This window comes from Typopeltis vanoorti, chromosome 22 (assembly GCF_054136105.1).
Source record: "Typopeltis vanoorti isolate ZY-2024b chromosome 22, IOZ_Tvanoo_1.0, whole genome shotgun sequence".
Lineage (NCBI taxonomy): Eukaryota > Metazoa > Arthropoda > Arachnida > Uropygi > Thelyphonidae > Typopeltis > Typopeltis vanoorti.
In genome coordinates this window covers 82,486,004-82,508,003 of record NC_143570.1, presented here as the reverse complement: position 1 = coordinate 82,508,003, position 22,000 = coordinate 82,486,004, and the positions used below count along the sequence as shown (strand labels likewise).

The following is a 22,000-nucleotide window of genomic DNA, read 5'->3' as shown; positions in this document are numbered from 1 at the left end:
AAAGATATTTCCAAGGCTTTTGATCAGGTCTGCCACAAAGGCATGCTTACCAAATTACTACCGTCTAATCATAAAGCCCTTTGCAACTAATTGCCAATTTCTTCTCTGGTTGTTCACTGCATGTCGTGATGGCCATCTATATTTAGATTATCCAACCAATGCCAGATTACCCTAAGGTTCTGAACTTTTGCCACGCTTTCTACTATTCATAAACTATTTTTTATCACTAACCTAGAATCTAATTCATAGTTTTGCTGATAAGTTCTTTTGCATTTGACAAATCTTGCTTTCGTTAGAAGTAGACCGTGAATGAGATGGATGGATGGTATGTCTGATTTTCAAAGAGTTAGTCTCCAGAAACAGAACCACTGACGAGAACTGGTGCGGTATCGGGACTGGTTACCGAGCACCTGAGTGACATACTGCATCCGATGTCCAATGAACACATGGATGGAAACTTTTCAGTGCCCATATATTCCAAGCTTCAAGATCTTTCGTAATCAGTACCTTTGAACACCTCGTGGTTACATTTCAGCAAGTGAGGACAATTTTGTCAATTTCAATGCTATCCAAACACAATCTTTTCATATGTGAAGCAAGAAAGACCACACTTCATTTCCCTTCGCTTTTGATGAGATCGAAATTTCCACGTTAGATCAGATACCTCTCCTTGGGCTGACTTATACGTTGTGCTTATCCTTGCATAGCACATTACATCCACGGGTTCTTCTCATCCAAAATAAATGGGTGTCTCTTTCGGTTCAATATATTATTTTTCACTAATACAACTAACAGTGCATAGATCTCGAATCCGCCTTATCTTCGAATATTCTCACATATGGAGTAGAGCATCGAAAAACCTCTTTTAAAAATTCTTGATGTTGTCTTGAGGAGGAAGATTTGTTTACTTGGCAACATCTCACAGACTAACTGCAGTTACCACATACACGCAATATTTCCGCTTTGTGTCTCTTTTACAGGCATTTTTACGAGCGGTTCTTCCACTTTCTCTCGTTTTCATGCCCGCACAAGCAGCTGATGGTTAACATCCATTTATTGTCCAGCTCCACACACACACACACACAACCAGCTTCTCACCCTCTATATTCCGGAACAGTCTTTCCCGCATAGTTTCCCCTAAGGACTATGCCTCCAGTGGTTAAAAAATATGAAGATTTCTTCTTGACCACTTGTCCTCGCACACCACTGATATGCTATAAATTTCACAATCCCTCGTGTGTGGGGGATTTATATACAGTATATGAACATGTAACAGCAGAAAGGGATATTTGACTTGTTTTAAGATCGAGCGTATTGATATGATGTGAACTCTACCATTGCTATTCATGTCATTCAAATTCTTAGAAACCTCAGCTGCTATATTGAATAGCCTCTGAGACTTGAACATGAATTTGAGGAGTGGTAGTTCTCTGCTTTTTCATTCATGCATTGGTCTGACTCAAACTCTGCGCCATACCACTGTGAATAATGCCATTTTATCGTATGCCACCAGATAAAATTTTGCCATACAATTTCAAAATTTGTCACCCATATTCAAACATAAAAAATGTTTAAAACTGTTCAATTAATGGCTAAATAATTTTGTATTATTTTCAGATCCTTTATACAAAAGGTGACTTCTGTTTTCTTATCAGTGAATAAATTCTTTGGTGGATGATAAATATATACACAGTTTATCTCTCTAATGTCGGGGTATATTATAAACTTAGCTTATATATCTCATTAAAAAAAGTTTTAATATTGTCATTTTTAAAAGAGAAGCACTCCAATGTCTTATTAATTGTATAAGAAACTTCAGAGTAAGAAAAATGCGTCTAAACGGTGCAATTGATCAGAAGCTACTTCATATAGCGAACGCTTGGCGCCAGGATGGTTTATAAAGGGAAAAATCATTTAATCTTAAGTATCATCAGATGGTTGACGATGAATATAAACCCCACCTCGAGTCTACTACTGGTTCAATCATTGGGTTTACTTTTATCGCTTTAGTTGAAATCGAAAAGCTTCGAACACGTGATCTTTTACGACATAAAAGATCGTTAAATCGCAAAGAAGTACGAACAAGATATTTCTGGAACTTTTTACCTAAATTACAATCTTTATGACTGCCCTCTTGTGAATGGCCGACCCTAATTGGATCTGGGAATTAGTTTGCTAATGGGTCTTTAACTCACCGTTTCTACTTGAGAATTGCTCTTTCTGTAGCATTTGGTGAAGTCAGATATTCGAAATTAGGTGCGTAACTTCCTTCTTAAGACTTAACTAAGAATCACTAAGGGAGAAAATGTGTGAGATGTCGGAACTTCTACTAATTCTTGTAATATACGGCGAAAACTACTTTTGGTATTGACAATGAATGCATAAATGAAATATTTTAAACATGAGTTTGTAACTAAGACGAAAGTTCAGTGGTCCTAATTACTTACTGTCCTCTTCCATCGGGGACGAGTTTAGTCTTCCGTGTTTCCACAACAACTTCTAGGAGTCCCTGTTTCTTGCGTGGCTGGTGAGCTGTCTATTCTATAGGTTTGTAATCCAGAGTTAACCTTTATTGATGTTATCCATTTAGTTCTTAGCCATCCTTTTTTTCTTCTAATCTTGCAGTACAGAGCGAGGTTGGGTAACCTTTTTGATGGCATTCTCTCGACATCTCCGTACCATTGAAGTTGTCTTCTTTTGATCTTTTATATTAATGAGTATGTATAGGTTAGGTCTTGTCTTACGGTTTCATTTGTTTTCTTTTCTGTCCATTTTGTTGTATTTATTTTTCTGAGAGATTTCATCTCGAAAGCCTCCAGTTTTCGCATCATTGTCTTCTTGCGTGTCCAAGTTTCTGAAGCATATAGCACAGTGGGTATTATATAATTTTATTTTTAGAGGTTTGGAGATTTTATTATTTTTCGAGATTTTACCTAGCTTATTAAATGATGACCATGCAGTCGATATCCTGTGTTTAATAGGGGTTATAGTATCTAGATGTTCTGTTATTACTGTTCCTAAATAGTTGAATTGTTTCACCTGTTCAATTGTTGATTCATTCAAAGTGGTTTACTTTTTCGTTTTTTCCAATTACAGTGCCAAGATTTATGTTTTGTCCGTATTTATGGTCCTGCTGTATTCTTTGCCGTATTGTTTATTTTGGTTATTAGGTTCACCATTTTTTCTTTTGTGTCCGCTATCATTACGGTGTCATCTGCGTATTTTATATTATTAAGGTTATAACCATTTAGGTTGACCCCTTTTTCCTCCTTCCAAAGCTTGGTTAACCATATTCTCTAGGTAGATGATAAAAAAGGAATGGGGAGATGGGGCATCCTTGGGTTACTCCTTTCTTTGCTGACGTTTATTTCATCTGTTGTTACACTATTGAATTTAATTATATCTTCTGTAAGACTATAATATCTTTCTAAGAAGTCTAGGGTATCATCATTGATTTGTTTCTGATTTAATATTCTTAATAAAGTCACTATATTTATTGAGAGGTTTGGAGATTGCCTGTTTAAAAGCTATGAAACAGTAATAGATATTTTTGTTATGTTCCTAGTATAATTCTGCCAGTCTTTGTATTATGAAGATCTGATCCAATGTGGAGCGATTCTTTTTGGACTTAATTGGATTGTGCAATTACTCATAATTACAAAAAAGTCAAATATTAATGGTTTTAAAGAAAACAGTTAATACATATCGATGTCTTCAGCAGTCAATTGGAAAGTATAGTTGGATACTGAGCTGCCTGAGTACCCATTTAATAAAATTCGCAAAATCGTACTCGGGAGTCTATACATACTTTCTAATGCAGGCTACATGGTGAACCAAAGTAGACAAAGTTAATATCAGAAAATTGTCTCCATGTATGAACTAATGAGCAGCTTCCACTTGAGTGATTCAATACCATTAACTTGATTTGCCTGTGTGCATATATTGTCGTTGATATCTACCTTCTCTCCAAATTTTTCATTCACTGAGCTAAATAATTTGAGTCTGCTTTTAAACAGCATTCGATTTTCGCTACACAGTAAGAATTATGATCATAAATGATTTAATCCTAATTAAAATCCACAGATTACCCGCAGTTGTTTTCATCAGTTATTTAGTATTTATGACTGAACGTCTTAAGTGGTTTCTGAGATAAGAACGACGGTACTTAGTTTAATTTGAATAATTATCGAAAATTGCTTCTGTGCAGCCACGGATTTTTTCCCCTCTTGTTCTCTCTCCCATTCTCTTTACCCCCCCCAAAAAAAACTTTGGTATTTCCTTTCTTAATTAAAGTAAAAGGTCCATTTCTAACAAGAACGCGTTTTCTTTGATAGCTGCTCAGCCAGTGTGGAAAAGCTACTTAAAATTATGTACTTAGCACATGGACGTAGTATTTATCGTAGGCAACAACGCTGGACTCATTTATTTAAACACCCTCAGATCTTTCCGACTGAATTCCAATGAAAAACTTCTGACTACCGCTAATCCCACGCGCTTCTCTTGTTAATGGTTTTACTAGCAGTTAGGCACCAACTGTTTAAACCTTTGGAGAACTAAGCAAATTGAGTTCGCAACTTAACAGTATCCGAAATGATACCTCAAAAAAATAAAAGATTACCACCTCAATATCTTGATATTATCCCTAATGGTACAGATTGAGTAGGCTTCACACACACACACACACAAAAACATAGAAATAACTCTCGTAATAGAAATTCCCGAGAGCTGTAAATATCAGCAAAATTTTAATATTAAATTTTTCTGATATTTACAGCACCTACTTTAGTTTTGTTTTGAGGAATTCGACTTATCTCTCCTCTACTCGAAACTTCTGGGACATATTTCCATACTGTTGTTAGTAAATCACAACCCGCTCGACTTATTTTGGCTCCTTTCCCACAACACTGAAGCCATGATGTCGGTCTCCAATGTATGCCATCTAGTTCTTGTCTCTCTCTCTTTTATGGTTTTCTCAATGTTTTATTTCACATACTTTTTCACTTTAAATCATTCCGATTTGGAAATTGATCTAAGTAATTTGGACTTAGTTGTCGTTCTTCTATAAAGAAATTCTTTTGTGTGGGCGCAAAGACAATTCTCTATTGCAGTAAAATATTGTATTCACTTAAACTTTAGTAATAATTGTGAGCGTACGAAAATATTAAAACCGGAAAAAGCATAGATCGTGGAAATACGGTCATAGAAATAAGTTATATTGAAGCTTTGGCTATTAATTTTGGAATACACACAACTATTTTTTCAATGAATTCTATACGATCATCCGAAAAAAAAGATCTCTCAAAGAATTGCACACCATCATAACGTTGAAGAATCAGCTAGTTGCAACCGCTGTTTCTTATTTATGGCATCGCTCAAATAAATTATATTTAATTCAATATTTCGTTGATTATTTTATATTTTACTAAGTACACAAATTAAAATATAAAACGACTTTGAAATTCAGCAAATCTATTATAGAAATAGAAACGCAATTACTTAAAAGGTATATTCGTTTGCATATAGAGCATTGAAAGATTCCACAATATGTTTCACAGTCTTTTAATTTTTATTATGTTTTTTTACTTTCATGTTCGCTGCGTTTTCTCTTTATTCCAAGTTTTTTTTTGTCGTCTGTTAACTATTGTTTCTTTGATTTAATTATTTTTCTTCTTATTTAGCTTTCTTTATTTGTTTTCTAGTGTGCAGACATAAATGCATTTATCTAACACGAAAACCTGCACGCAGTCTGTCCTTTTCAGCAGGCCTATTATTGCAGATCTCAAACTCGGGCATTTGTCTGCGATAGTTGAACTCTCCGCGATACTCCTCACATTTAGAAATGAACACGCCTTTATAACAGCAACTGTCAGTAACAGCCTGACAAATATCAGAAAGACCAGAAAGGAAGACACCGGGATAATTCTTCGTTCCAAGTCGATTCCTTCAACGACATCTGCTTGTCTGTAAAAGAGGAAAGAAATAGAGCTATCCAGCGGCGAAAAAAAAAAAAATAAATAAATAAAATGGGACTATTTCCGTGATATACAAACTCTAAAGAAGCGTGTGTCAGAGAATCAAACTTAACTGCTAAGAGTCGTCTATCAGGGAGGGAAAAAATTGGCTGAAATGCATCCGAGTCAGTCAGCTGTCACTGGTCACAGGCATCTGAGTGCAGAACTTCTTATTGGTTCCAGAGCATTCGGAAAGGCCCACATACTCTAGAGATTGAACAAGTGAAACAGCTCTAGCATGTGCTGTACTCCGTAAAACATTGATTTGGAAGTGTCTTCGGACAGATGAATTTTAAAACTGAAGCGAGTTATCTTGTCTAGTGATTTTATACGAATATTCGAAAATTCTATAAATTTCTCTCCGTACACGAAAATGCTTTTTTGTTGCGATACTTTTCCACAGCTTTCTACTTTAAAACACTCTTTTCTGATTTGATTTAAAGCTTTTTTAAAAAATATTTTGCCTTTAGACCCTTTAATTTACTTTTCTATCCTAGTATAGCACGCGATCGGTCTTTCCTTCATGCTCGTACGCCATCAATTGTACAGCGCTTCCATTTCTGAGTTTAAGCGAATGTCACGAGCCTCTGTAGTTCAATCGGTATAAACGAAGCTTTGGTCGGAAAGGCCTGGGCTCGATTGCCGTCCGTGAGGTGAGGAACTTTATCTGGTCTCTTTCGACGAAAGGTGAGTTCGCCGGTCTCATACCGAGGTCCGGTTTTTTTCACGCGGAAACTCGGGTTTTTCGTCCCGAGGCGAACCGGCCCCGGGAAACACACACACGGATTACAGTCATGAATACTCAAGACGGCTCCTCCAGCCATAGGTCTGATTCGTCAGCTATGCCGGTTCCCAGCCCGGATAAAAAATAGTGGGAAATAATGCCATACCTCCCCGTAAAAGGGGTTCAAGGGGTCCGTTGAATCATCATACGAAATAAAAAGCGGGTGTCGACTGCATATATGGAATTTGCAGTCAGATATTCAAGTAGCAATGTGTGAAACCCCCCCCCTCCCCCGATTTTAATAAATTAAAATATGTCAACAGCGTAAATCTTTCTGGACAAATGTTCTATATAGACGTTCAGAAATATTATATTCATTTTCTTCTATAGGATTACTGTATGCATATCTGATTTCGTGTAATATATCTTCAACTATACTGGAGCAAAAATACATATTTTTGAAACTCACCAGTGCTGTTTCCTTTGCAAAAGACTTGGTAGTACACTGGCTATTCGCGTACCTCCCATATACAATAGGAAATACCCCTGCAATCGATTGCCTTCTAGAAATCAAGGCCTGTATAAATCAAATCCTACAAATAATGACCTTCTTGGTCGACTTCCAAAACATTTCTGAAGGAAGATAAACGGTTGCAGTAACCAATGCTGAACACGTGGGAGAAGAAAGCCCTCGGGGGTGGAAATGTGTAGTTGTACTTCCGGAGATGAAATGAACTAGCAGTCGTCAGTCAATCCAGAACAAAATATTGACGCCATGTATCAAAGTCATTCTGCTGTCATGACTTTGGGGCCACCGATCGAGAGGTGCTTATTGGTCTGCGGCCAGTTGAAGAGTCCCGCTGTAATAGAGTGCTCGCCAGGGACCGCTTGCAAAGGAGAGCAATACACCTCTCTTCCTTCCCCGAGTCAGCATTCTACAAAGTGAAAGGAACAAAGTGCGAAATTGATGTAGTATCGCATTTTCGTTTCTGCAGAACCTAAATCTGTGTGTGTGTGTGTGCGTGTGCGCGGATCGATAAACATTTACCTTTTACATCCGAATTCAATACATAAAATATATAAATCGGATGCAAAGGATATATATTGCCGAAAATGTTCATACGATCATATTGTTTTTATATATCGCTGAAAAAAAAATTCCTATTCTTTCAGCCCATCGTAAAGTAACACGTTCTCGTAAAGAATGAAGAATTGCTCAGCACCTTCCTGCAAAATTGCAGTTTTTTTGCTATTTTGTATCAGACTGAGCAAGGGGCAGGTGCTTTTGTTCATATCAACAACAGATTTAATAACTCAAATATTTTTGACGTCTATTTACCAAATAGAGCACGTGATACACCTCCAGCTATAACTTTTTATTTATTTTAAATCGTGGAATGTCCACTTTCCATCTTTCGTCATCGCTATAGTTGAATGCATTTCAGCGAACACGAATAACTCGGTAGACAACTACCATCTCTTGTGTTCATGATTCCAACTAATATTTATTTGTATTCATCGGTCCTTTTATTTTCTGGTGAATGATTAAAGGCCCAGGAGAAAAAAAAATGCCCTCAGAAACTTGCTGAAAAAGACAGATAATTTGTTAGATTGCAGTCGGTGACTGGAATGTAACATACGATCTCTCTTACGAGTATGTAGACCTAAATTCATAGATGTTACAGAGTTTTTGCTGTATTTACATTATAAGCGTTATTCTTAAACCAATTACTAGGCGTTCAACTTAATGAACCATATTGAAAACACCTCTTAGTGTTTCTGTAAATTCAGGATATTTGTTATCTTTTAATATATGCAAACTGGTGTGTGCGGGTCGTAATCAATTTTAGAAATGCCAGTGGAAAATGCCTCTCAGAAAATCAAGCCTCCTCCCCCCCCCACCTCTGCTTTGCTACTTGATCAGAGATTGTCGAATAGATGGAGACTGCTCTCTTGTCCGTGCTTCACTGTTTTAGATCTGGTTGTATTAATGGTTTGCGATATTAACAGCGGTATACTCGGCTACATGAGCCTCCGTAGTTGTGGGTATAGACGAAGCCCAAGACCTGGATTCGATTCCAGTCCTAGACGTGAGGAACCTTTATCTGGTCTCTTTCGACTAAAGGTGAGTTAGTCATAGGAAGGTGGTTTTTTCACCCGAAAACTCAGATTTTTCGTCCTCCAGAACAGGCACACCGCCCCGCGAACACATGCATTTACAGACATGGGAGACATAGGGTTAACCACCTTATCCTCGAGTTACGGTTGCGAAGTCCAAGAATACTTGGAATTCGCAACCGTTTTGGCATATTAGCAGAAGAAAACTCCAGGACTCAGTGTATCCATTCAGTAAATCTGTCCCTGGATACAACGCTTCTGTAGCACAGCCTTTGTTTTATAAGGCTTTATTTTGTAAGGTTTTCCAAATGCAGATGATTTGCCGGTTTTATATAGAGGTGTAGGTTCAATGATTCCGAGGACATACGCAGTTAGCAGACATATATACTCGCCTCTGGTAGTTTGGCATAATTTCAAAAGCAGCTATGAACGAATAAATAGAAATTTCCTGTATACGATAAACAGCTTCAAGAATCTTGCGTACTGCAAGAAATCTTGCGAAAGAAAAAACTAATAAAACCTAAAATGTAAAAATATTAATAGTAATGTCTATGCTAATATACATGCAATGGAATTTGTAGAAAATAAATCCCCCTGATAGAGAGAAGGGAAAAACTCTTAGGAACACTGTGATTTCTTTCTCGATAAACCCTCTTGCAATATAGACAAACTGGCCTCAGAGCACACTCATTCGTGTGCTCCCTCACGCTAATAACTACACCCCTCATAACTGTGATTGGTTTGGTGCTATCCAAGCCAATGGGAATCAGTCTTAGTCTACTACTAAGATAGTAAAATGAATGCATTTAGTTTTCGTTTAATTAGTCATTTTGAAGTTTCTCTTGGCTATCATGATTTAAATCTGTTCCTATCATAGGTTTCCATACTTTTATTTATATCCGCCTTCGCAGTCAGGGATCACGCGTGCAGCCCAGCATGTAGGCCTTGTTATGAGAACAATGGCTTGGATATCAATGAAATGACTCTTACATCCAAATTTTACAATCCCTTATTTTTATAGGGCTTGGAAATAGGAGATCGAGGTTGAATTTAATCGATGATCCAATCTCATTTCTTGCATTTCTGATAGCGCTTTTAATAATTTATCGATTGAACCTATTTTCTGCTGTATTGTGCTCTTCAAATTCGTCTGGAATTTCCTTACAGTCGTAAAAATGCTTACGATTTTTATTTTTATGAAATGAAAAAAAAATCTCACGAATTAAGTTGGTAGGAATGCATCTTAGAACTTTAATTAAACAGAAATTTTTAAGAAGGGTTATTAATCTGGCAGGGGCGAGAGAACGAAACTTAACCAACTTGTGCACTTTTCTCCACATACGTTAATAAATACAGTAATAAAAGCTGCAACGCAGATACTTCCAAGGCAGAATTTCTCACATAATTCACCAACTTGACAAGAAAGTAAAGCGTACGTCATTGCTCTTCAGTTCTTCTATGCTCTCACTCCTTCGCTTTCAAGGGATGGTTGCACGAGAGAGCAAACCTTTCTGCTTCGTTCAGTTTTTCTCCTAAAATGCATTCAGATATAAAATACGATCCTCGGTAGTAAAGAGCCAAGCATGCCTCACCCACGCAAGAAACAGACAATGAGAAATTCATCTGCCAATATTTTCTTTATCCTTTTATCTCATTTGCAGTAAATTTTTCGGGACATCATAAAAGAATTAATTTTTTGTCTTAAGACAGCTGCTTTCTGCTACTATTTTCAAGCCGCAACCGGAGGGAGGAGTTAATGTCCCCAATTGTATCGCGAAAATTGTTTCCTTATAGAAGGCAAATAGGTTAAAATTACACCCAAGACATCTATTAGAAATAGCATTAAGGAAAACGTCTCATCAAGGTTGTACTCTACGTATTATTTTAAGAAAATTATCTCACTTACTGCATAATAAGTACTTCGTGTTAGCAGTACCTACTGCCTTCCTGAATAATAAAGTTTTCGGGAGGGGAAGAAAAAATAACTTCTTCGTTCTTCGAAGCGATTGGTACACTCAAACATACGATCAACTTCACAACTAGACATTCTCAACACTACACTTTCTCTCTATTCCTGCTGGAGCAGTGCAATGACAAGTATTAAACCGTACAAGGAACATAAGTGCATAAAAATCAACACATTTCGCATAATATTTAACTTTTCCAATAACATAAAAAGGCTTAGTATCACGTGATTCTCTATCTAATATTTGGTGGCTTAAAACTCGAATTCCTCAGACATCAAACTCGCTCTCAATTCAACAAAAAAAAATCCACATCTGTTTTTTTTTAAGCGCTGACACTCTTCGTGTTGAATTTTTATTTCGGGTTTCGTTTAAGTGAGAGTGCTTATCATCGTTCTTGTGCGGCAGCAATTCCCGAAGTGTGAGCGTCCTCACCCTGGGATGCAGCAGATGTCTTTCTATGACGCAGGAGAATTTTTCAGACTAACGAAAGCGATAATGACATCGTCAAACTGTTTCGAAATTAAAAAGATCTCCTTCGTCCAACTTAACGAAGTTCCTGAAAATGAAAATTTTGTTATCCCTAATCTGATAAGAGAACAACCGCTAACGGCAAATTTTATCGATATTCGTTCGCCAATAAAAGTATTATTTCGGAATAGAGCCGCTTTTGACACGTTAAAAACATCGTAGATATTCCTTTAAACATTGATTGCTTTCAATGATATTATTATGGAAAGTGGTTGGCTAACACTATTTCTTTTGCACTAAAAAAGAGGTTAATAAAAATACGAGGGGGTATGGAAAGTTCTGATAAACATCTAAAATCATTTATCGATGTATTAGACATAATGGAAAATATTGTTTTTCTACTGAACTGTTCGAAACTGACGGTATGCTGTATAAACACGAGCACATTCATTAGAAATAGTCATCACACCTGACTAAGGAAAATCAGATCCGCTTTGCTCTTCTTCAGTACCCGCTCATGAGCCAAAGCATTAGGACCACCAGCCCTGTTTCCGGTCAGACAGTCTGCACGTTGGCTCGAAGAGCATATCCAACCATTCTGTGTGATTCCTGGACACTTAATTTCCCTGATTTGAATCCCATCGAACGTTTGTGGGATCATGTGTAATCCCAGTATTTGCCATTCCACACTAGTGTCTCGCTTGATCGCTAAACCAGGACGGTTTAGCTATATGAGATTACCTTGTTTGGTTTTAAGAGGTTTACTGATTATGTACAAAAAAAAATCAATTTCTCAGCTTGTCTGCAGTCCTAAGGTACTACGGAGCCACATGAAGGCCAGAAAAGTGACACATGCAAAAAGAACGTTAACTATATCACAACATTATCTTTCCACATAGTGGTTTATATATTCAAGAATATTCTGATCACAGTTTCACACTATTTTTATTCCTAATCCCTGCACGCTATTGACTACTTTGTTCTCGGGACGAAGTCGCAACTAATAGATTGTAGCTGATGTATGATAGATGCTGTCGAATTAATTTTAAGTTGTGCTCTTGGCCATAAGGGGTTGCTGTACTTTACTCAAGTTTAAATAACATTTACCCTTACTCAAATAAAAAAAAAAAATCAGCGCATGCGACTTCAACTAAACAATTTCGTGAGAGTGACAGAGCAAGTAATTGCAGTATTCATGCACACCAGTGAAGATTTTAAAAAGTGCATTTTTCCAAAGAAATATCGTACAGTGGTCACGAGGAGTTTTAATCTGGCATGTTTTTATACCTTAATTCTCTTCACAGTAAGATCATAATGTTATAATAATTAAAGTAATCTGACTCGTTCAAACATGTATTTTTTTTATTTTGAGCTGTTAATTTTTTCAAATTATAATACAGCTTAAAAAGGTTACTTTCATAAATAGACACGTATTATTGTTATACTAAAATAGACATCTGCACGCTCTTACATCCCAAGCAATTAATTTAATGTTTCAACACAGGCGGCCACCCCTCCCTCCCATAAAAATTCGTTCTCCTATTCAAGAAAGAGATTTTTATGGCGCAAATGAAATTTTGTCAGGTTATAAGTTAAAATCATAACCCTCCGTAGCTCGGTCGGTTTTGACGATGACTTTTGGATAGAAAGACCTGGATTCGAATACCATCTAGGATGTGAAGAACCTTCATAACGACTTTTCAAATGAAGGTGAGTTAGTCGGTTTCCTGCAGTGGCACAGAGTTTTTACGTTTCGCAAACGGGCCAGGAATACATACGTAATTGGCATACAAAGAACACTTACAGGCATAGGGTTAACCACATTATCCTGGAATCGTGGTTACGAAATCTAAGGATACATTACACGGTTGGGGAGGGGGGGGGGGGGGCTTAAGCTCCCATTAAGAAAATAAGAGTAACACTTCTGCCTATCAATAGAATTCGCTAAGACATATATTTTTTACGTAAGTGATTTTAGAATGAATTTATGGCGATATTATCTTCTTAAAGAAATATCATACTGCTATCAGTACGCTATTGAATCATGAGGTTCAATAGCCCTCTTTTTCAATAAAGGGCCGAAGTTATACTATTTTAAAGCGACACGTTTTGTAATATGTAAATATTATTACACACATTTTTACCTAGATAACCACAAATGAAGTTCAGACTAGTTTGCTCAATGTAAATGTATATACATTGCTTGGAAAGAAGTAAACGGACACCCATGAGCAAGGTGCATCATTCCGTGTTACAAGTCACATGTTTGTAGCCAGTATAAATTGGAAGGATATGATGCTTCCAATTCAATGCAACTGTGTCCGAGTGAAATGGCGGCGAGAAGGGACTGAAGGAGTTTGAAAGAGGCTTTGTCATAGAATGCCATGTTGCATGCCTATCTGTTCGGCAAATTGTTGACAAATTAGGACTGGTCAATAATCAGTAATACCATACTGAGATGGAAGCTAAGGGTGTGAACTACAAGTGCTACCCGCGGTGGACGACCAATGCACTCAACAAATATGACTGTGGGGTGCTACGAAGGATAATATGCAAAAACAATATGTAATGACATGTTGAAGACAGAGGCCAGGCCATCGATACATATACATATGGCCTTGTTTTTCCTGGTTTGGCCTCGGACCTCTGTTTTGTTGTCACGCACACTGAACTCTGAGATGTACCTGAACATTCTGGACAATGCAATGCTTCCTATTTTGTGGCATTTCTACGGAACTGATCATTATCTCTTTCAGCGAGACACTGAACCATGTCATAAAGTTGCTTCTGTAACTGGTTTGAAGACATGAACATCATCACACCTCACTAGCCTCCACAGAGACCTGATCTCAACCCTACTGAACATCTTTGGGATGAACTGGAGCATTGGGTGAGGTCAAGGGACGTCCGTCCCACAACAGTCCAGGACTTCATTACATACTAACAGGAAGAATGGCTCAAAATTCTCATTGATCGCTATCGTACGCTTGTGGAAAGTATGGCCCCGTAGGAAAATAATCGCAGTCATCGCAGCGAAAGGAAGTCCTGCATCTTATTAAGGTAGGCGCCATGGCTGTTTGTTCCTTCCTCTCATTATAATGTCCGTTTACTCTTTTCCAAGCAATGTATATATACATACAATACAGTGAAACAAATATGCATGTACGTACTTATAATCTTATTCGTATACATGTCCATCAATAGCAGATATGAATAATAAAAAGTTTTCGACTTGAAAAAAAAAAATCAGTAGTTTAATTTAGTACAATGGAAACTGAGTTAGTACGCATCGGTACAGCCCCTAAATCACATATTTTTAGGTCCGTTATTTTTTGAAGTCAATAAAAAAAATAATTCCATATCTGAAAAAACTACTCGATAATTCGAGAAAGAGAGACGTTTTGCAGTTTTTCCTAATTAAAAATGAAGTCACTTAGTTATTTAAGAACCTCACCAAAGGCCATGTTTGAAGCCAAGCTGAACACTCTCTAATTCTTGTCTTTTTTTCCTCAAGCTTTTCAAAAGTTGCAAGAAGAGAAAAAAAATTCTCTCTTCGACTTCTTTCTGCCTCCCCCCCCCCCACCCACACACTTGTAGTAATGTCATCAGCGTTCCCTCAACTAGTATCAACAGCACGTGCAAGGAGTGACTATTTCTCGTTGCATTTGTCTTGGAAGCCCAGCCGACTGGAAGATGTAAGCAGCTGTTGTGTCCAATACATTGCTTGTTCTCGTCCTGCCGAACACCGAAACATGTTTTATGCCGTACACACATACACGGTACCCACTGCTGTACTTAGGGGATTGATTTTTGAGGAGCGAAACGCGGACCTTCTAATCTAGCCACACTGTCGGCAGTGACACGTTAATGTATATTAATGAGACGCATGCCTGTGAATTACAACAAACTAATTAGTTAGTGTGAGAGAGAGTAATGGTAATGTACACGTTCTATAGGTCACATTTATCAGTCTTTCTGACGGAAGGGGAGTTGAGGGGGGAATATCCTCGAGTGTGTGTGTGTGATCGAAATGTTTATTACTTTGTTCATATTTAGGTCAGCCAATTTGCAAATGGTTTCTCATCGGTCTTGTTTCTCGTAGGTGATGTACCGTCTCAGAAGACTGTTTGCCGTAAATCCACCTCGCAACCTCCATCACAGAAGACCGCACACAAGATGACTGCACCGAGTCACTTAATCTCCTTGAATCCGGCAACTATTCTAATAGTGAGGATTAGAGATCCAAAATAGGTTTCTCCCACACACAATGTGTTTGAGGTCTTCATAGAACTAAGTAGATTTCCAAGGCGCCTTCCGGCATGCTTAGATTAAGACTACACACTTGTAAAATTGTTCTTGTTACTTCCTTCGTTTGGTTCATGGCAGGCGTCGGGGTGCTAATGTATTATACCGACTGTATAGGTAATGGAGCGTCTTGTCATACTGTTCAACGATTAAGGAATACTGTGCAAGCAACTCCAGAAGCTGAAGTCCCGTCCAAATATACTGCAGCGTCACCTACAGGAGATCTGAGACGATGGAAATCTCCAGGTAGGAACTTATATGCTTAATAAAACGCTGTATGTTTTTAGTAATATTACGTTTTATAATTTTTTTTCCAAATATGTTGTTTGAATATACAGCCAAGAATAACAGAAATAGCTTTTTTTAAGTAAATAATTCTGAGTAGAATATAATAGTAAGATTTGGATAGATGAAATGAGAAAGATCTGCGAGATAAAAACGCAAAAACAAACATTTGCTAAAAGGACAAATAAAAACATTGCAAGGAAATTACGGGTGAAAACAATAATTGTAACAGCCGGATAGAAAAGAACTAGTGAAAATTAAACGTGTACATAAAATATTTGCAGTAAACTTTAACGCTGAACCGGTTATGTGTTTCTAATGTGTTCGATGTTATTTCGCTTTAACAACACTTGGTCGATGAACCCACTGTAACGACTTGTGCAAAGGAGATACCTTTAGAGGTTGAAAATCAAAGTAATTTCTCTTTCGTTCTTCGTGTGTGTGTGTGGGGGGGGGGGAGACTTAAACGAAAATAGGAGGAAAATCTGAATTGGTATTAAGATAAATTGAGTTCGAAGACTTGAGAACTTTCCCAATAACTCAAGAAGTTGTGTAGGAGGGCGGCAAAGAAGTCGATTGTTACGACAAGAGCTGATTGTTTTTCGTCCAATTAGCGTCTCGGACAGGAAGCAAATAATGCTGAGCCGTCTGGAGTTTGCCGGAGCTAATGGGGAATTCTTTTGTCTCCCACGGGAAGGAGGGAAGAATCTCCGATATTTAATTTGGTCCCTTTTATTCTGTTAAGAACCGAGAGGACAGAGATGCATTGGAAAGATAATTGCTTCTGTCATTTCTTCTGTCTGGAAAAACTGTTTATCCTTCTCCATAACCTGTATCGGCAAGAGGCAATAAAATTGTTGATTCGTCAAATCGGCTTCTTCTATTACATCCCCAGCATGTTTATATTAGCAAACTTCAGCGAATATGAAGTGGTCATATTAGTTTTCTTTGCAGCCATCCTAATAGGAATGTCTGCTAGTGTTCAGGCTTGTAGACTGTTCATGTGCATCGCCTACACTGACATACCATTGAATTATGGTGACACCGATTCACAGTAGTTGTGACAGACGTTGTGCAAACCACAGTTAAAGTTGCAATCATGAAAAAAGGCAACAGTGCGAAAGGATTACAAAAAGACATGATGATGGTCTGGACACCAGCATTGTGAATCCATCGTAGATACGGCACAGCTTTTCTTAGCAATTAAAATGCAAGCAGAAAGACAACGCCATTCTTTTTGCTAAAAAAAACTGTAAGCGAGCACGGAAAATAGATACTGGTTATGAACAAAGGAATCCATGCATCAAGTATGGACTAAGTAACAGGTGGTATGCATTCCATCGTTGGGAGTGCGAGGAACAATATCCCCAATGGCAATGCGTTTTTCTCTTTTGCACATATAGGATTATAAAGTAGAAGTTCCGCAAGCCACTTCCTCCTAGATGATATTAAAAAAGGCTCCTGTGATCAGTAGTCCCTCTGTTATGAGGGGAAACAGGTTGGCTGCTCAGAGACCAATCGCCATAACCACGCATATCGAACAGCTATGACATGCACGAGGAATCCATCCATGATTGTCACTTTATAGAACGGAGATGGTATTGTGGTATCAGATACGTTTGTTTTCTCTACCAGAATTAGAACCCCTGTGTGGGACTCTGGAATATCGAACTCTTCCAGGTTCCAGGAACATTCGATGAAAATCACCTCTGTTGAATCCTTTACTGGATTTCAACTCAATCGAGCATCTGTGAGCTGTACTGCAAAAGGTATAGCCACAGTGGGATGATGGGCTGATATTATTGCTCCTATGCCATGCAGATGACGTTATTAGAATGAATGCTACAGCGGATACGAAAGGCTCCTAAATAAGCCAACGCTCTTAATGAGTGTTGTCAATGTAAAAGATTTGTTAGTGTAAAATGTGTTTAAGACAAAACTTGTCCTAAAATGAATTTCACTCTTGGCCGGCAAGAAGACCAGCTTTATTTTTCTTCGACACGAAAGTTGCCACAACTTCCTGTAAAATTTTCACGCATCTTAACAGGAGCACACGTCTGTCAAAGAGAAAATAATCGTATTGTAACTTTCTTTAAATTAAAGGTCTGATTGTAGAGTGTTTCAGTTTTGCTACCAACAGGATGTGAGATCAAATCTCACAGCAGCAAAAGGTTGTAAAGTCTTTCGCTAGTATACGGCTGTTATTTATTGAAGACCCGAAGTAAAATGGTCTAGAAGAGAATTTCTTGATTTTAGTTTGCCTGTTTAGCGTAAGCGCTTCCAACTTTTTTGTGGTTGAAATAATTATAAAAATAGATCTGAAAATCAAATCTCTGGTGAGCCATATTCCGAGTCTTGTAAATCCAAATTACCGCTCGTGAGAATAATCAGAATGCCCTACTTAAATACCGGAGTATCTTAGAAGTTTTGTGTTTGGTTGCTAGCAGATTATGTAAAAAATATACACAAATGAATTATAACTCTTGGCCCACCTGCAATATTAATGTACACGTCTACAATCTTTCATCGATGGGGGTGGCATAAGGGAAAAAATTATCTCGAGCATTTTACTTGTTCAACTCCTCCCACTAAAAATAGATTAGTAAATTGTCCCTATATTTGAAGGGGGACTGCTTTGCATCGATGTAAATAAACTTAGATGTTTTTGCAAGCTACGAACTAGCTATGTAGCCATGCATTTCGATACATTTCTTTTTTCCACAGTTCCTAACATTCTGCTCAATGAACAGGTAACAAACTTATAACAAGGCGGAAATCGGCATGCATTAATTATTCTGTGTGTGGACAATTCCCAAGAAAGGCTGAAAAAAAAGTTTCCTTCTAAATCCAAACTGGCTAATTTCCTGTGTGATAAATAGTTTTGCAGCTGTTTTTCCCTCGTTTTTTTTTTCTATTTTATGGATCGCTTCTTTTACTTGTCGAGAGCGCTCAGCGAACCATTTGAAAGTTTTGATAAGTCAGTGGAGGATAACTCTCCGCTATACATCTGGTTACAGTGAAGTGTATCGATGAAGAGAGGATGCTTCCATTAATCTCCTCCGCCATTATCATATATCATCAGTGCGCTGCACACGCAACCAAACTCCCTGATCATTACAACACATCAAAGTTTGGCTATTCATCGTTTCCTTCGTTAAAAACAAGTTTCTGAGTAAGAGTAACCCTGATGTACGATCTTGAGATAACTTCGTTTAAGATTCTGCAGTTTTGTATTGGAAATAATGTAAGCACAAGATCGAGGCAGCGGTGACAGCATTCTGTTAGCTGCACTACTACGCCAATGTTTACATTATGTATTTAACGATGTCTGCAACTCTTGTGTCAAGGGCTCTTTTAAACTAATACTTCAACCTCTTGCCGAAAGATCTCGCTGGAAAATTTTACTGATAAAACGTGTATCGAAGCAATACAGTTATGGATTAGGAGCCCGAGTCCTTACTACTGGGAAACTTCATTCAAAATTTAAGAGTGGAAGACATGAGCGTCTTTATTTTTCTTTTTCCAATTTACTACTATCGGTAGCTGACAAGAACAAACAATTCTAGAGTTAAGAAAAATATGTTTGAAGAACTTCAACATTAAATTTAGATGCCACTTAAAGATATTAAAGAGATACGTTTTATTGGAATTACTTCTTCCTTGTTATAATCTGCTGTCTGTATAATCAATCAGCCCATTTAAGTCAGCACAAGATTCATGCATGGTAGTTTATTTAACGCAAGTAAACAATTAATATAAATACAAAAACGGGCAATATTTCATTATTGCTCGTTTTTCTATTGGGAATGAAACTATTCTAATTTCAGCATTGCGACATTGAACGCATTTTATTTGACTTGCAAAGATTGGTCCCAACACACAATTTCCGTGTGTTTGCCAAAATATTGTTATCATTTCGGTTACCCGAGTAATGGCTTGAATATTGGAGATCTTGGTCTAACTCTTTTATAATTTAATCGGAAAAATACATCTCAGTGCGTGGTGCTTTAGAGCCTCCATGGTTCATTATGTATAGACGAAGCCCTTGAGTTGGAAACACCTTTATCAAGGCATTGTAACTGAAGGCGATTAGCCTGTCTCATACGGAGGTAGAAGTTCGTACCGCAACCAACCGGTAGAAACGCAATTTACAGACAAAAGAATACTTATAGGGCTTTACCACCTTATACTAGAATTACGGTTGCGAAATCCATGCCATGTTTTTGTATATTTCAGAACCTCTGACAGTCTTTCAAAGTGATCCTGATTGATGCTACAACTGCAGTGTAACAAACTTAAGACTTTTGTAAATTCTCAAAGAAAAAAGAATTGAAGCTAAAGTTTTTCATGACACGTTTATTAAACTTGCATCGTACAGGTAATTACTATTGTACAAGCATCATCTGGGAGGAATAAACTCTTGAACCTTTTTCAGAATTGATACTCATTTCATGTTATGCATCTGATTATATTTTATTTTTAAATTTAATATCGAAGCCCCAATACGAGATAAACTATTAAGCAATGTAATATACGTTGCTATCGTGTTATGTGAATGGAACAGAATTAATTGCCTCTTAAATATTAATTATAAATGTGCAATTAGCAAATTAATTTATTTGTATTGTAATACTTTAATTTTGTAATAATAATTGTATTTTAATGCTGTATTTCTTTGCCATCTTGCGTTTTAGCTAATTAAGCTCGCGTACACTATAATTTTTCCCTTTTTTTTTATTGATGCTTTCTTTTGTAACTCAGCATCACTTCTGGTGGGAAAAATGCAGCCATATTCCAAAATTATATTTTTTCCCTTTATAAAAAAAACACTTCTTTAAATTGAATTTTTTAAGCTTCGTTTTATAACGAAAATTTTAAATGAACTAAAGAAATTTCAGATTTTTTTTTAATCTTCATGCTGTCGTTAAATTATGTAGGAAAAAATTAATGAAAAAGTTAATTAATCTAGGATTTGTGACTTAGCTTGCAATTGTTTATCTAAAAATCCATGAATAGGACAGAAAGTTCTTTGTCTCAGCTTCTTAATATCTTACAACCCACTATATGAATCACATTCTCGTCATTACAGCAATATTTATTAACGGCAGTAACTGTGTCTAGTTTGTGTGTGTGTCTTCCAAGTTTCAGTAAGAAGCAGCTATACTGCGTGCTTGCGAATTTTGTGTGAGGGCGCAAATCGGCAGATACGAGGTCACAAGCGGCAATCAATCTATGAACATGGAAGTAATAAATCAGTGATCGATGCAAGGGCGAACTCAACATCCATGCGACGTGTCTTCGCAGTTCATATGCAATGCATTTCATTCAGCTAATGTCACGAAGTCACGTACTGATACATTCTTACCATCCTTGCCCGTTTTCTGAATATCGGCTGAGGATTCTGGAAACTAAAACGTCTTACAGAACAATGCTTTCACGTGCCCCAAAAAACCTTGCATTTTACTTAGAGTTATCGATCGCAGAACTTGAATAGGACAGAAAATATTCTGTAGATAGTTAATTGCGAATCCCCCATAAACAAGAAAAACATTAATGTCTCTTTTTCTTTCTTTCATGTTTGTTTCTTCCATGAATATACGATTAAAGAATGGTGATCCAAATTAGATTCTATAGAAATCTCATTGTTCTGGAACATCCGCAACGTAAAGTCGATGCTGAGATGTGTTTAAGGATTAAACTTCTTAGTGATGCAACTTGTGGGTAAAGTATTAGTGAACAACTGTTTAAACGGCTAAGCGGATGAAGTGTTCTGTTGGTCTTACCATGGCTTAAGAAACTTAGGTCATTAATAAATTTGTGAGTACGGTTTCGCTTTAATTACTCTCTCAAACATCAAGAACACTCTACAATGAAGCGAATTACATCTTACGACACCATTTTAATAGTCTTCGATCATTTGGTAGTCGTGAGAGAACTAAAAGAAGATCGGAAGGAATTTCAGTGGTGTCCTAAACCAGCTGACAGAAACGATGCCATTTATTTATAACAGTAAAACGGTTTGCAGCCTTTTTTAGATTTCAGACGGCTTTCTTTTCTTTCCAGCTGTTTCCCGTATTGATTTGTCATTAAGAAACAGCTTGCTGTGGTCCGGTGCACAGTTT

The 22,000-nt window shown here is 37.3% G+C and overlaps 1 protein-coding gene across 4 annotated transcripts in view; it reads left to right on the top strand.

The window, feature by feature from the left end:
- LOC150094520 (polypeptide N-acetylgalactosaminyltransferase 13-like) overlaps positions 1-22,000 on the top strand; it is a 220,397-nt gene that overhangs the window by 140,921 nt on the left and 57,476 nt on the right. For all 4 annotated transcript variants that reach the window (XM_090412335.1, XM_090412336.1, XM_090412333.1 and 1 more), the window contains exon 3: positions 15,391-15,839. In XM_090412335.1, coding sequence (XP_090268461.1) covers positions 15,608-15,839 — 232 coding nt within the window. In that variant the 5' untranslated portion in view covers positions 15,391-15,607. The remainder of the gene's footprint in view (positions 1-15,390; positions 15,840-22,000) is intronic.